This window comes from Rhinatrema bivittatum, chromosome 9 (genome assembly GCF_901001135.1).
Source record: "Rhinatrema bivittatum chromosome 9, aRhiBiv1.1, whole genome shotgun sequence".
Taxonomy (NCBI): Eukaryota; Metazoa; Chordata; class Amphibia; order Gymnophiona; family Rhinatrematidae; genus Rhinatrema; species Rhinatrema bivittatum.
In genome coordinates, this window is record NC_042623.1 from 113,354,157 (window position 1) to 113,369,373 (window position 15,217).

Genomic DNA, 15,217 nt, shown 5'->3' on the forward strand with positions numbered 1-15,217 from the left:
AAGTAATGAAATGTTCTTTCTATTTCTAGTTATTTAATATTTATTTGCAAGCAACCACCTTGAATGTCAATGCAGCACACATTAGTCCTCACATGGGTGACATCATTGCATGGAGCCCAGCACAGAAAACTTGTGTCAAAGTTTCTAGAACTTTGACTGAGCCTCATTAAGCATGCTCAGCATGCATTATACCATGCATCCACGCGGGGTCCTCTTCAGTCTTATATTACAGAATTCAAGGATAAAATAAAAAAGGAGAAGAAACCCAACCCAACTCCGAAGGGGTGACAGGCTGCTGTACTTTGAGATCATCTGCTTTCTCAGAGAACAAGCAGAATGGTAGTCCTCAAACATGAGTGAATCCCTAGCCACAGGCTGCCCCCAAACGAAAAAGGAGACCAGCAAAATACCTAAATTAGGTGACAATGGGCACAACACAGGTTTTGTTGCAAACGGGAAAGGGAGGTGGGTAATCTCAATCCATACAACAGGCCCTAGGGTGGGAGAGTTTGGTTCTACATCTCAAGCAAGTTCCGAAAAACAGATTGGCCAAACCTACTGTTGTGTTGGCCATCCCTATCCAGACAGTAATATGATGTGAATGTGTGGAGAGAATTCTACGTCGCAGCTCTCCTCCATAGGAACTGCTCGTACGTGGGCCACCAACACTGCCATGGCCTGAAGAGAGTGAGCCTTAACATGGTCCCCAAGATGCAGTCCTGCCTGGGCATAAGAGATGCAATCTGCTAACCAAGGGAAAAACATCCAAGATGTCCAGGCCTGTGACCAGGCTAGCCTCCCAACGATCTTCAACGACGCTGCAGCACTGCGCCGCACATCCTCGACTTCCTGAGTGATGGAGTGGGATAATGACGTCGAGGGAAGCGGCGCATAAAAGTCGCAAAGGTGAGCCTTTGGCGCCACGAGCCGGCGTCGCACACCAAAGGAGCATGACTAAGGGGCCTGCCCCTTGGCGCGCCCCTTAGCGTTGCCCCTTAGCATTCCCCTAGGATCCCCTAACCCTAACCCACGCTATCCCTGGCAATTTATCTACCACCCTCCCTTAACAACACTTTACCTCCCTGCCCCAATGCCATTCCTATCATCTCCTCCTCCTAAATAAACTTACACACACATTTCTTTTTACGTCTTCAAGAACATGCTTGGTAACCCTATCCCTATTCTCAAACACCATTATCAACCCTTCACACACGCACTCACCAAACCACAACACTTTACCAGACAACTCATCCCAATCATGCTCACACCATTCACACAATTTCTTGGCCTCATGACTCTTGCCGTTATACTCCTCAATGCGCAATCTATTACCAAAAAAACCACCATACTCCATGATATGCTCCTTGACGACAAGCCAGATATATGCGCTATCACCGAGACTTGGCTGAAAGAAACTGATACAGTTACTCAATCAACTCCCCAACCACACCTATGATATCTACTCTATACCTAGGCCCAAAAAAAAGGGTGGAGGGCTGTTGCTTGCCGCAAAAAAAGAATTGAAATTAATCTTATATCCTATTCAAATTGCCCCAAAATTTGAAATTAGGCTTTTTAAATCCCCACACCTCCAAGTCTATCTTATTTATATACCCCCAGGCATACTTGAAAAAAATCCCTCTCCCATCATTGAATTTATCACACAAAACATGGATATAGACACACCTGCTATTATTCTGGGAGATTTCAATATCCATGTCGATGCTTTTCCTCTCTCACCCTCCTGTGAAACCTTTCTATCAGCCCTAAAAGCAATGGGCTATAATCAAATCCTATCTAACCCTACACATCAAGCAGGTCACACACCTTAGATCTGATTTTCATTAATGACACCATCTCTGCAGGTGTCCCCACCTACACTTACGTGCCCTGGTCTGATCACCACCTTATACACACCACCCTCACCCTGCAACACACTCCACCACCTGAACTCCCAGAATGTAATACCCTACAGGTTCACAAATCATGCACTAAAGACGACCTTACTGATGCACTCAATAGGGAACTGCACAACCTTGACCTATCTGACACTAACACTGCAATCACATTATGGAACTCCCTTACCAATAACATTGCCAATAACATCTGCCCTTTACGCACAAAGAAAATCAATTATTCCAACACCCACAAAAAAACCATGGAATACGCCTGAACTAAAAACAATGAAACGCACCCTCAGAAAACTAGAGAAAATCTGGCGTAATGACCCCTCACCCGCATGACTCAATATATACAGAGCAACCTTACATAAATACGGTGAACAAACCCTCAACACCAAAAAAAGACTACCATGCAAAAAGAATTAATGATTTACAATTTAATTCAAATGCTCTTTGCATATGTAGCTGAAATGACTAAAATCACCCCTCCACCCATCTCAGACAAAGATGCCAAAAATAAGAGTGATGAATTAGCCAAATTCTTTCATGAGAAAATAGCTAAAATCATGACACGTTTCCCAAGCAACAATCTCCCAAATAATACTATTCCTCGAAATCCACATGCCTCCTTCAATACCTTCGAGCCCACCGCCTCTTTAGAAATTGAAACTACTATAAAAAAAAATGAAACCTGCCACATACCCCAGCAACACCATACCAATGAAATTTCTACTGACCATCCCCAAAATAATTGCACCTCCTATTGCTGACATTATTAATTGCTCCCTTGCACTAGGTGAAGTCCCCACCTCTCTCAAACAAGCCATCATCAAACCTATATTGAAAAAGCCCAAAGCTGATGCCTTCAACCTGATCAATTACCGCTCCATTTCCAACCTCCCTTTCATGGCGAAAATTTTGGAAAAAATTGTCAACACGCAACTCACTGAATACCTAGAAAAACATGAATTTCTTTCACCCTCACAATTTGGTTTTCGTAAGCATTTCAGCACCGAAACCCTACTTATCTCACTTGCAAACTCCCTCCTCAATGGGCTAGACAAAGGGCAATCTTATTTACTAGCCATGCTAGACATATCTGCTGCATTCGACACCAGAAACCATAATATTCTCATCAACTGCCTTAAGGAAATAGGCATAGCAGATACCCCACTCCGTTGGTTTGAGTCTTACCTTCATGGTAGACAATATAAAGTCAATTTTGGAAAACAAGGAATCCCAATTATATAATCTAAACCACGGAGTCCCGCAAGGGTCCGCCCTCTCATCTACCCTCTTTAATATATACATCCTTCCCCTCTGCCACCTCCTCTCCGAGCTCGGCCTCATGTACTTCATATATGCTAATGATGTGCAAATCATCATCCCCATCTCTGACTCCCTAAACACTGCCCTCAAAACCTGGGACATGGCCCTTGCAACTATTAGCGCATTCCTCACGAGCATTAACCTTGCCATCAACCCAACAAAACAGAAATCATGTTCATCTCCCCTCAGAAAGGCAATAGTATGGATACATCGTTCCATACACAATTCTCCACGATCGCCCTTGTGCAAAATGTAAAAAACCTTGGAGTCACCAGAGACAACCATCTAAACCTCAAAGTACATATTAATAATACAATAAAAGACGGTTACTTTAAATTACATACGCTGAAAAAACTAAAACCACTATTCTATCAATGTGATTTCCGTACCGTCCTGCAATCTCTCATATTTTCAAAAGTAGATTATTGTAACTCCCTCTTTCTTGGCCTCCCCAAAGCCACCATCCTACCATTACAAATGCCGTAGAATGCAGCAGCACGCATACTTACCAACACTCATAGATCGGAACACATTACACCCATCCTCAAAGACTTACAATGGTTCCCCATTGCGCAACGGATAAAATACAAAACACTATCTTTAATACATAAAACCCTATACACCGAAAACATGATCTGGCTCAATAATGCCTTACACTTCTGCAAACACTCCAGACAACCCAGAACGCAACACGCTGCCACACTACAAACGCCCTCTCACAAAGCCACACTACTTGACACAACTAGAAAACATGCCATGTCTATAGCCGGGCCGTCAAACTGGAACAGTATGCCCCCTGACCTCCGTCAGGAATCATGCCCGAAAAAATTCAAACAAAAACTCAAAACATGGCTCTTCTTACAAGCTTTTACCTAATGTCCTCGCAATCTCATATCAGCAATAAATTTTTCCCCCATCCTTCCTCTCACCTTCCTCTTAGCTATTACAACTACAATCATTCGCTCAGATTTGTTACATATATATTATTATGCACTGCCACCGACCTAACTAGCGTGTACTATATAATGCCTACGCTTGTTTCTTAATACCCTTCATCCTAGCTGTTATAACTGCATTCCTTTGCTCATATTTTGTAACATTTAGTATTATACACTGTACTATGCGTTTTGCTCTGCTGCTTAAACACGGACTTAACTAGCGTGTACTATCTAATGCCTTCAACTGTTCCTTAGATGTAATTAGCCCTGTTTTATTACATTGTTAATAATCTATTAAGTTAAATTGTTCAATTGTAAAGCACTGCTGCTAATCATTATCGATACAAATGCCTACAAATGTATATCACTGTTGCTAGTTATTAATTGTAAACCGATGTGATGTTACTAAATGAATGTCGGTATATAAAAGCTGAAAATAAATAAATAACATAAATAACCAATTAGAAAATGTCTGGTTGGCAATAGTGACGCCCAACGTATTCCTATCAAAATAAATAAAAAAATTGGGTGGACTGTCTAAGGGCTTCTAGCCACTCCAGATAGAAGGCTAAGGCTTTTTTGCAGTCCAAACCAGTGGTTATCAACCTTTTTCCCATTGTTGCACACTTGACAGACCATGCTCACATGTGACACACTGCTCATTACAATTCACGGCGGAAATAAAAAATAAAGATCCAGTATTTATTTATTTTATTTATTTATTTGAGATTTTTCTATACCGGCATTCGCGATGGAAATCGCATCATGCCGGTTTACAATTAACAAGGTGTGACAAAAGGAAAATTAATAAGAACATTAACAGGTGCTAAAAGAAAAAAATAGCAGTTACATTAAAACAGGGACATAATACAACTTGGAACGGTGAAATAGGCAATAGTAATTTAACAGTGAAAAATAAAAACCTGCCTATTTAAAAAGAGAGTGTAAAATTAAGGAATTGGCAAAGATGTTGATTACTCTGTTGGGTGGTCTGAGTTAATTAAGGTGAATTAAGGTTCAGTTAGTGTCTGGAAAGGCTTTCATAAATAACCAGGTTTTAAGTCTTTTTCTAAATGTTGGAAGGCTGGGTTCCTGTCTCAGTTCTGGTGGGATGGAGTTCCACAAAGTAGGTCCTGCTGAGGAGAATGCCCTGTCTCTGAGAGTCATATGCTGAAAGGTTTTGGAAGGAGGAACCTGTAGTGAATCTCTGTAGGACTCTCTGATCGGTCTGGCGGTGTTGGCTTCATGGACCCTTGGGCCAATTGGAACCGATGGAAGAGCTGCAGTCAGGGTCCACAGCGGTGGTTCCGACCGGGAGGCGGCAGATGCAGGCCCGAGGATGGCTGGCGGAAGGTACCACGAAGAGCCCTATGCGACCAAGGGCTTTGGCGAAGAAGAAGGGGGCGGTGGAACTGGCGCAGTGGTGTGTGAAGATCTTCGCCCTGGAAGCCGATCCTCCCCCGAGAGGAGCTCGTAGGAGTCCGGCCGCTGGGACTTAGGAGATTCATCCTGGAAGCCGGAGTGCCCCCAGGAGGAGCCCGTAGGAACTCGGCCGCTGGGACTTAGGAGGACCCGCGGGGGCCGAGTCAGACGGAGTCCAAGGTCGAGTGCCAGAGGGTTGTCGCTCACCAGTCCGGAGTCGTGTGCCAGAGAATCGTCGCTTGCCAGTCCAGAGCCAGGAACCAAGGGATCACCGTAAGCCAGTCCGAGGTCAGAAGCCAGAGAGTCACCGTAAGCCGATCCGAGTCAGAAGCCTGAGAAACACAAGGAAGAAGCCAGGAACTCTGCAACAGGAACTAGAAAACCAGCAAACCTTGTTGCAAGGCCCTGAGAGCAGGGACTGCAGGACTTAAGTAGCCCTGCAGCTTCTGACGTCACCCGAGGGAGGAACCAAGTTCCCCCGCGCTTGGCCCTTTAAATTAGAAGCCGGGACGCGCGCGTGCGCCTAGGGGGCGGAGCCAGCCGCGGCGAGACGCCGGCTGCTCCGCCGGAGCGGGAGCGTGGCGGCAGAAGGGGATGCAGGCCCGGGCGAGGTGCGCCAGCGTCGGGAGTGCGGCGGCAAGAGTCCCTGGAGGCCCGGAGAGGGCAGAGTGGACCCGGAAGCCCGGCGAGGTAGGCGGCGCTCCCATGGCCGACCCGGGACCGCAACAGGCGGAGGTATGTTTTTTAAATGGGATTTGAAGGTTAAGCGGAGAGAGTTGATGGATAGCTTTGTAGATGGTGGTAATGGACTTATATAAGATTCTATAGTGAACTGGCAGCCAATGCAAGTCTTTGAGAATAGGAGATATGTGGTCTCTTCTTCTTGAGTTTGTCAATATTCTGGCCGCTGTGTTCTGAACCATCTGAAGGGGTTTAGTGTGAGAAGACGGGAGACCTAATAGAATGGAATTGCAATAATCTAACTTAGAGAAGATTATTGATTGCAAGACTGTTCTGTAGTCATGGGAGTGGAAAAGTGGTTTAATTCTTTTTACGACGTGAAGTTTATGAAAGCAGTCCTTAGTAGTTTGATTAATAAAAGATTTTAGATTTAGCCGATTATCAATGATAGCTCCTAGGTCTCTTACTTGTGGGGTTTGAAAGCCGGTTGGTGGATTTGAGGCGAGGTTACTGTTTTCGGGGGAAATTATGAGAAGTTCGGTTTTTGAAGAATTTAGGATTAGATTTAGAATGGAGAGGAGGTTGTCAATTTTTTGAAGGCAATTTTCCCAGATTTTAATAGTTTTTGTGAGGGATTCTTTGATAGGGATGACGATCTGGACATCATCCGCGTATAGAAAGTATTTGAGGTTCAGTTTGGTTAATAGTTGACATAGGGGGAGGAGGTAAATGTTAAAGAGCGTGGGAGAAAGGGAGGAGCCCAGCGGAACTCCTAGCGTGGAAGGATAAAACTGAGATTCTTTGTTATGTATTTTGACTTTGTATCCTCTGTTTCCCAAGAATGATTTGAACCAGGCAAGCGCAGAGCCTGTTATTACGATGTTCGCTAGTTGATTTAGGAGGAGGGAGTGATTAACAGTATCAAAGGCGGCCGATATGTCGAGGAGTATCAGTAGGTAGGCCTGACCTTTATCGAGGCCCATGATGAGGTAGTCTGTTAGGGATATGAGAAGTGATTCGGTACTTAAAGATTTTCGGAAGCCATACTGAGTGGAGAAAAGTATATTGTGGTCTTCGAGGTAGTCTGACAATCTGGCGTTAACTAATTTTTCCATTACCTTGGCTATGAAAGGTAGGTTGGAGATTGGGCAAAAGTTGGAAGGATCTTTGGGATTTAAATTAGGTTTTTTTAAGAGAGGTTTGATGGAGGCAATTTTCAGGTCGTCTGGATAGATTCCTTGGACTAAGGAACAATTGATAATGTCCGTCAGTGCTTTAGAGATGGTATCTGGTATTAGCAGCAGTAGTTTGGAAGGGATATGGTCAAATGGGTGGGAGGAGGGTTTCATTCTCTTCAATACTAATTTGGTCTCAGAAGTTGCGATGGGTTCGAAGGCTTGTATAGAGATGCCTTTGCAGGGATGGAGGTATGCGCTGAATGGAGTTAAGGTATTAGGTTTCAGCTGTGATTGGAGGTTGGATATTTTGTTACTGAAGAAGATGGCCAACTCCTCTGCTTTTTCGTGCGCTTGGTTGAGTGGAATGTCCGGTGGGTTAATTTGGGTTAAATTCGACACATAAGTAAAAAGGGCTTTTGAATCAAAGATGAGGTGATGGATTTTGTGCGCGTAGAAGTCCCTTTTTGTTTTTAATGTAGCGCTCTTGTATAGGTGGAGGGCGAGTTTGTAAGCCGAGAGGGAGGTCGGTGATGGTGCTTTACGCCATTATTTTTCTTGTTAAGAAAAATATTTTTCTTGTTAAGAAAAATATGCCAGTATTATTTTTCTTGTTAAGAATAACACAAGGAAAATATACGTATTCTGTCTGAACAGAAATTGCATAAATAAGTAACATCCCACACCAAAACAGCACCAATTTCCAGCACTTAAACAATACTTAAGGCAATACTGAAAATATTACACCAGGCCATAAGACACCAATACATCTCCTATTAGGAAAACTGACCAATCAGGTTGCGATAGAGCACTACATAGAAACTACACGCCAGCAGAAAACCTCACCTGAATCACATGTGCTGACCCTCACCTAACAAAGAATACAGAGACCAAAATGCATAACTAGAAGCATGCAGACAAAAACTGAATTGGAAACTGCAACAAGCCAGGGTCTCTGTATGCAGTGTAACAAAGGAAAAAAAGAAACATCATCCATCCTTATAAAACAAATCAAGAAATATAAAATCAGTAGCAGTAAAACTATACTAACAAAAAGAACTGATTATTTCAAAACAGCTGATGAATGGAATATCCAATAATTAAAAACTTGTATCAAAAATTTCTAGATACCAATAAAATATTTCAAAATAGCAGACACAAAGACCCAGTAATGAAAAATGATACAAAACATTTTTTGCTCTGCACACCTGGAAACGTTTGATATCCAGGTGTCCTGAGATTGTTTTGAATTAGCAGGAGGGATAGTTTGCTTGCAACTTTCTCCTCTCTCTCTCACACTGGCTCTCAATCACTCACATATACACATGCTTTTTCTCTCTCACTTATATAGGCTCTTAATTACACATTTACACACATGCTGTCTATCTTTTCATGCTTACACACACAGGCTTTCAATCACACACATACATGCTGCCTTTTTCTCTCACATACAGACTCTCATTCACATGCTTACAAACATGCTCTCTTTCTCTCATTTACACACAGGCTCTCAATCATATACTCACATGCTCCCTTTACCTAAACCAGCTCTCAATCACACACAGACACACATGCTCTCTCACTTATATACACAGGCTCTTAATCATGCATACACATGATCTCTCTCACATACAAAGGATCTCAGTCGCACACACATACTCTTTCACATAAACAGGTTTTCAATCACAAACTTACACATACAGGTTCTCAATCATACACTTACTTATTCATGCTCTCTCTCTCACAGGCTCTCAATCACACACATACTCTCTTTCACATATACAGGCTCTCAATCATTCACATACATGCTATCTCACTCACACTCACACAGGATCTCAAACACATATGCTTGCTCATTCACTCACTCCCCCCCCCCCCCCCCCGGAACTAGTGGCAGCAGCAGCCTCCTCCCAACCCTAAAGGCAGCAGCAACCTCCTTCATTTTCAGCCCTCGAGGAGAAAGGAGTCCCATCGGCCGCGGGGGGTTGACCTTGTTCCTCATTTTACTCCGAGCTGCGCAGCTCATTCCTCAGGCTGAGCCTCTCTTCTCTTCTTTGGACCAACGCTGCCCGCACTAGCATGGTCTCTTCTTCCTGTGCACGCACCCGCTGCTCACCACTTCCTCTTCTGGGCCGCGGGGGGGAGGGGGGGTGTTGGGAAGAAGATACCATGCCGGTGCCGCTGACTCCAGCTGTCCTGCTGCATTTCGCCCGGGCTATCAGAATTTTAAGCCCGAGCGGAGGACCTATTTCGCTTGGGTAGGGGGAGCAGCTGGGTCAGTGGGGGACCGGGAAGTGTGGCGACACATCTGTGTGTTCTTGGCGACACACTGGTTGAGAACCGCTGATCCAAACTATTCAGAACTTAGTACTTATTAGCCTTGGTGCGAATGGGGCCTGGGAAAAATCCTTGGCAGGATGATGGACTGGTTGAGATGGAAGTCTGTCACCAATTTAGGCAGGAACTTAGGTAATGTATGTAGGACCACCCTGTTGTGGTTCTACATACATTACCTCAGAGAGAGGCTGCAAGAGAGTGATGAAAGAGACTGAATCTCATAGCCATAACTTACCTCCGGTAGGATGAAAGGAGAGTTGAAGACGTGATAGAAGACTGTTGATGGAGTCAGGTCCGTTTTGGGGGGAAAACACACACTTGCAGCCTCGCTCATAAATGAAGATTGGTAATTGGTCCTTGTAACATTTAAATAGCACAACAGGGGGAGGTGGCAATGCCCTGCAGGTCATTGATGCCATCCTGGGAACTGACACCGGCTGGGTCAGTAATATGTCTGAGCACGTGCAGAAATTCTAGTAGCGGCTCAAGGAGAGACATTGCCGGAGCCATTGGTGCCATGGCAATGATGTCCACATAATCTTCTTGATAGCCAGCTGCACATACCTCTCCAGTTCCTCCTCGAACATTACTGATGCCAAGACAGGCTGGGATGGAGGAGGTATGATCAGAACCTCTTCGGAACCAAGAGGATCAGTGGCTGGCATCAGGACCATTGGAGTCTGTGGTGCACCCCCAGCACTGGAGGAGGACTGGTTTCTCCTTGTCGTAGGGGTCACTTTGGGGGCATTACAGCCAAAGCTGTGCATCCCCGTGCCATGCACTGTGCATCATCGGAGACTGATACAGATGCTTCTTCGGCTTCCTTCGATGCTTGACATGGTCCTTCCCCGGTGCTGAGGTCAAAGACAAGGAACCAGACATCCTTGACCTGGAGGAGCCCACTGAAAACCAGTCTCTGGTGTCCCTTCCAGTTGACGGCCCCACCGATGTCGATGGTTCTGTGTCTATATGTGTGGCTCAGAGGTTCTTCGATGCAAAATGCCTCCGATGCCGATGTCTCGGTCTTCTCTAGCCCGAAGAGGCACTCCATCCTATCAAGCCGGATCTTACGGGTTATCTCTGTGCACCTGCTGCAAACCCCAGACGTCATGCAACTCCCCAAGAAAGAGGACACATCTATCATGGGGGTCTGTGATAGACATGGTCCTCATGCACTGGAGGCATTGCTTAAATCCCAAGATAGACTTATCGTCATGAAATAAAAGGGACATAATGTTGAAGTCTATGGACAGCAAGCACCGAATGCACCACCGTGAAATTAAACTTACCGATAACCGCTGAAAACCCTATCTAGGATGCTAAAGGGAAAACAGAGAGGACTCCAAGTCGACCGCGCAAGGCAGCAAAGAAAATTCTTGTGAAAACAAAGTTTTACAAAAACAAGCCAAGTAGGCCAAAAGTCAGAAAAACGGAGGTTCTCACTTGATTGCGAAACAACTGGCTTCGCAGAAGAGAGACTGAAGGGAACCCCATGTGGACTCATAGTATACTGTATGCTGAGCATGTTCAATGAGGCTTAGTCAAAGTTCTAGAAACTTTGACATAAGTTTTCGGTGCCAGGCTCCATCTGATGTCACCCATGTGTAAGGATTACCATCTTGCTTGCCCTCTCAGAAACTAGCTTGTTCTTGGCTTTTATAAAAGAGCTTTGTTACCTCCAGTATTCTGGAGAGAAGTAGATCCAAAAACTAGCAGCTTTCCTGGGGTATCGAAGGCCTGTTCACCCAGTTTTTCATATATCATGCATCCTAAAAAATGGGTCAGAAGAAAAACAACAAGCCAGGAATAAATAAACAGAAACATAGTGAAGTTCATCTTTATTCATTAACACTGTTTATATGCTTCTGATTGCTACATTTATTGCAGTAAGCCAAGATCATACTCTAATTTAAATTCACAAGCTTCCAAAAAGAGTTTTGCAAATGTATATTTTCTAAGGTGACTGCCAATTATTTCATAACTAGGTATTAGGATGTATACTGTTTAAACACATGAAGCATCCTGTTTGTGAAGGTCACAACAATGATACTTTGACAGCTTAGTTCATACTCAACAGACACATATATATGATTAAATTCCGGACAGGATTCAATGGTGAGAGGCTAACTAAATGTAAAGGCCAATCAGATTAGCTAATGTAATAGCATAGTTTTCAGAACTTGTATTTGATGGGGGGATGCACTGCCCAGATTGCTTATTTAAAACATATTTCTAAACAGCATGAACAGATCATGTTCTTATTGCTGTCATAAGCCAAGAACTATAAATTACTTCAGGTTTCTTCAAAGAACAAATGATTGGCTAATGCCAAACAAATACCAGAGCTGGATTTTTCACTTTTCATAAGATATGTCACTTAGTCTTGGCAATTCGTTTAAATTATGGTCTCATTACTAGCACAAGCGTGCAAAAAGATCACAAGATATTCTTTTAATTGTTGAAAAGATCTGCAGTCTGCAGTGAAAGTTGCAGGATTCTTAAACAGAGTGAGTATTTGTTTATATGGGTGCTAGGGGTATGTATTGTTAGCAAGACCAATGCAAAAATTAATCATTTATGTTACACCCAATCTTGTAAGCTTTTAAAGGCAATGTACTTTTTCTTTGGAACAAAGATTTTAGTTCTTCCCCCAGGCCATTCTACCCATAAACTTTCCATATGTTTTCACGTAGATGACACCTTTATGAACCAGAAACAATTAAGTTTTATTTGCTGGTGAACAGTTATGTAATTCTGTCAGTGTCGAATACAATGCTAAGATTTTCAGGAGGAAAAGAATAAGAGATCAGATTCCTCCACAAACAAAAACTCCAGGTCCCAGCATGCAAAGACAATCTGGTTATACAAGGTCCTCAGGCTACTGTTCTGGGTAATAACAAGGAATCACTGAATACTTGTTTCTTAAAATATCTTTATTATGTTTTCTCTCTGTCATTGGTCTAATTTCCAAATATCTAGCCTTTTAACCAACCCTCTCACCTCATCACCCCAAAAAAATGAAACAATTTCTGAAATTTACCTGTCACTTTTGAGCATGTCAGTAGGAGATTTATTGAATAAATAGAGAGAAGCGTCACTGAAATCAAAAGAATCCTAAAAAAAGAAAACACATCTTATTTATATATGTATGTATTTCATTTATAAGACAGTTCCTCCAAGAAGGGCTCTGGGCAAGTACAAAAACATAACACAAATACAAGCAGTTAAAACAAAAAACATGCAACATCAAAACAAAATAATAATAGACCTAAAATATATAATCGTACAATATAGACAAATCATGGAAATCTCATAAATCAACATATAAATAACAATACCTAAAAACAAGTATCGGCAAAAATTTCAGCCAAAAGCCAAGATAAATGATGAGGCCTCACAAGCCTTACAAAACATCAAGTAATCATCAGTAAAGCGTACATCACTAGGTAAGAGGTTCCAAAGAGAAGGACCTATTATACAGGAAAAGGCTTTCTTCTTAGTGTCGATCAACAACTTTAACTACAGGATGCTCTAACAATACCTCCTATAAAGAGCGTAAATTTCTTTTTTGGAGCATAGCAAATCAATCGATCTGACATATTGAGATATGAGAAAAGAAGGGACATTTTTTAAACTAAATTCTAAAAGGAATAGGCAATCAATGGAGAGTATGCAATGTTGGAGAAATATGAGCAAAAAAGGCTCAAGTTGCAAAGATTCCGGGCAGCCATATTTTACACTATTTATAGTCTATAGAAAGCAGAGAATTAAGATCTGTATACAAAGAATTACAATAATCCAGGTCATTCAAATGTAATGCATGTGTCACAGAAGACAGATTTTCATTAGAAACATAAGGACACAAAATTACAAATAATACAGAGCTGAGCAAAACGTGACTTCATAACACAGGAAACATGGAACTAAAAAGCAAGATCAGAGACCAAAATGACCCCCAAAATTTGAATCTCAGTTTTTAAGGATAATTTAACTCCTAAAGTAAGACACAGAACAGCAAACGGAATAGGGTTTCTGACACCTAATAGCTATATTTTCAGTGGATTATCTTTCAGTTTATTTATTGTTAACTATTCAGTGGTAAACAGATAGCTAGCTGTACATTATCAATTGCTGTGAATGCAATGACCCTATTCACTGTAGAGGTGAAAGTTATCTGTGTAGGAGAGAAATTTCAAACTAACACTCCCCCATGGCTGACCAGAGGCATTAACAGAATAACTGAAAATACCGACCTCTGCGGAACATTGAATTTTACCTAACATGCAGGCCGATACAGTAAAGTGTGGCCGCGGTTACCCTGCTTCTAACCCGCTTTCTACTCACAATTTGGCTGCGTTAGCCCAACCCGCGATTCACTATCCCTTTTAACCCATCCTTACCGCTTCTTTAAATCAACGGGTACCCCTTTCCGCCCATGGCATGTATATGAGATGTAAACGATCAGATTAGCTATTTCCCCCCATACAGTAACGCGCGCCCCGACTATCGCCTTTTTAACCTGCAGTTTAGCCGCGCGTTTAACCTGCTAATTTACCGCCTACCCCTGCATTAGAGGCAAGGGTAAGGGTAGACGGCAAACTTTCCCCCAAAAGAAAACCTAAAAACCTAAAATCCCCTCCTCCCGAAGCGACGGGACATGTAAAATATGTAAAACCTAAAATCCCCTCCTCCTGAAGCGACTCGACATGTAAAATATTATTTATTTATTTATTTAACATTTTTCTATACCGACCTTCAAGGTTGAATACCATATCAGGTCGGTTTACATCAAACAGGGGTAGATCAGTATAACGTAACATAACATAAGGAGCAAATTTTGTGGTAAGAGACAAGAGCAGAGAAGCAAAAAGTTACATAATAACAAGGACCTTGAACTTGGAAGCTGGTTCAGCTGGAAAAAGAGAAGCCTTAAGAAGGTATTAAATTAAGTACATTGTGATATGTCCAAACTAGTAAATGAGGTGAATATTGGCGGGGCGAAGTTCCATATTCAAAAGCTGAGTAGTTATCTAGTGAAAGTTTGATGGATCAGGGAAGGCTTGTAAGAAGAGCCAAGTTTTGAGTTTTTTTTTAAATGTAGTTAGGCACGGTTCCATTCTGAGTTCTGAGGGGAGGTTGTTCCAGATGGATGGACCTGCTGTAGAAAAAGCTCGGTCCCTGGTAGAGATGAGTCGTGTGGCTTTAGATGGCGGGGCTTGTAGAGTTCCTTTGTAGGTTTCCCTCATTGGTCTGTTGGAAGTGTGGAGTTTGAGTGGGAATTCGAGGTCGAGATGGAGGAGGTTATGAATTGATTTGTGGATTAGAGTTAGCGATTTGTGTAGAGCCCTGTAACTGACTGGTAACCAGTGTAGATTACGGAGGATGGGCGTAATATGGTCTCTCTGGTTGGTGCTTGTCAAAATTCTTGCTGCAG

The 15,217-nt window shown here is 42.7% G+C and overlaps 1 protein-coding gene across 1 annotated transcript in view; it reads right to left on the minus strand.

Annotated features, from left to right (window-relative positions):
- SLC38A1 (solute carrier family 38 member 1) overlaps positions 1–15,217 on the minus strand; it is a 141,019-nt gene that overhangs the window by 49,400 nt on the left and 76,402 nt on the right. The window contains exons 5-6 of the mRNA XM_029616920.1: positions 12,824–12,897; positions 11,460–11,552 (exon numbers count right to left, since the gene is read on the minus strand). Of these exons, the coding sequence (XP_029472780.1) occupies positions 11,460–11,552; positions 12,824–12,897 (167 nt within the window). The remainder of the gene's footprint in view (positions 1–11,459; positions 11,553–12,823; positions 12,898–15,217) is intronic.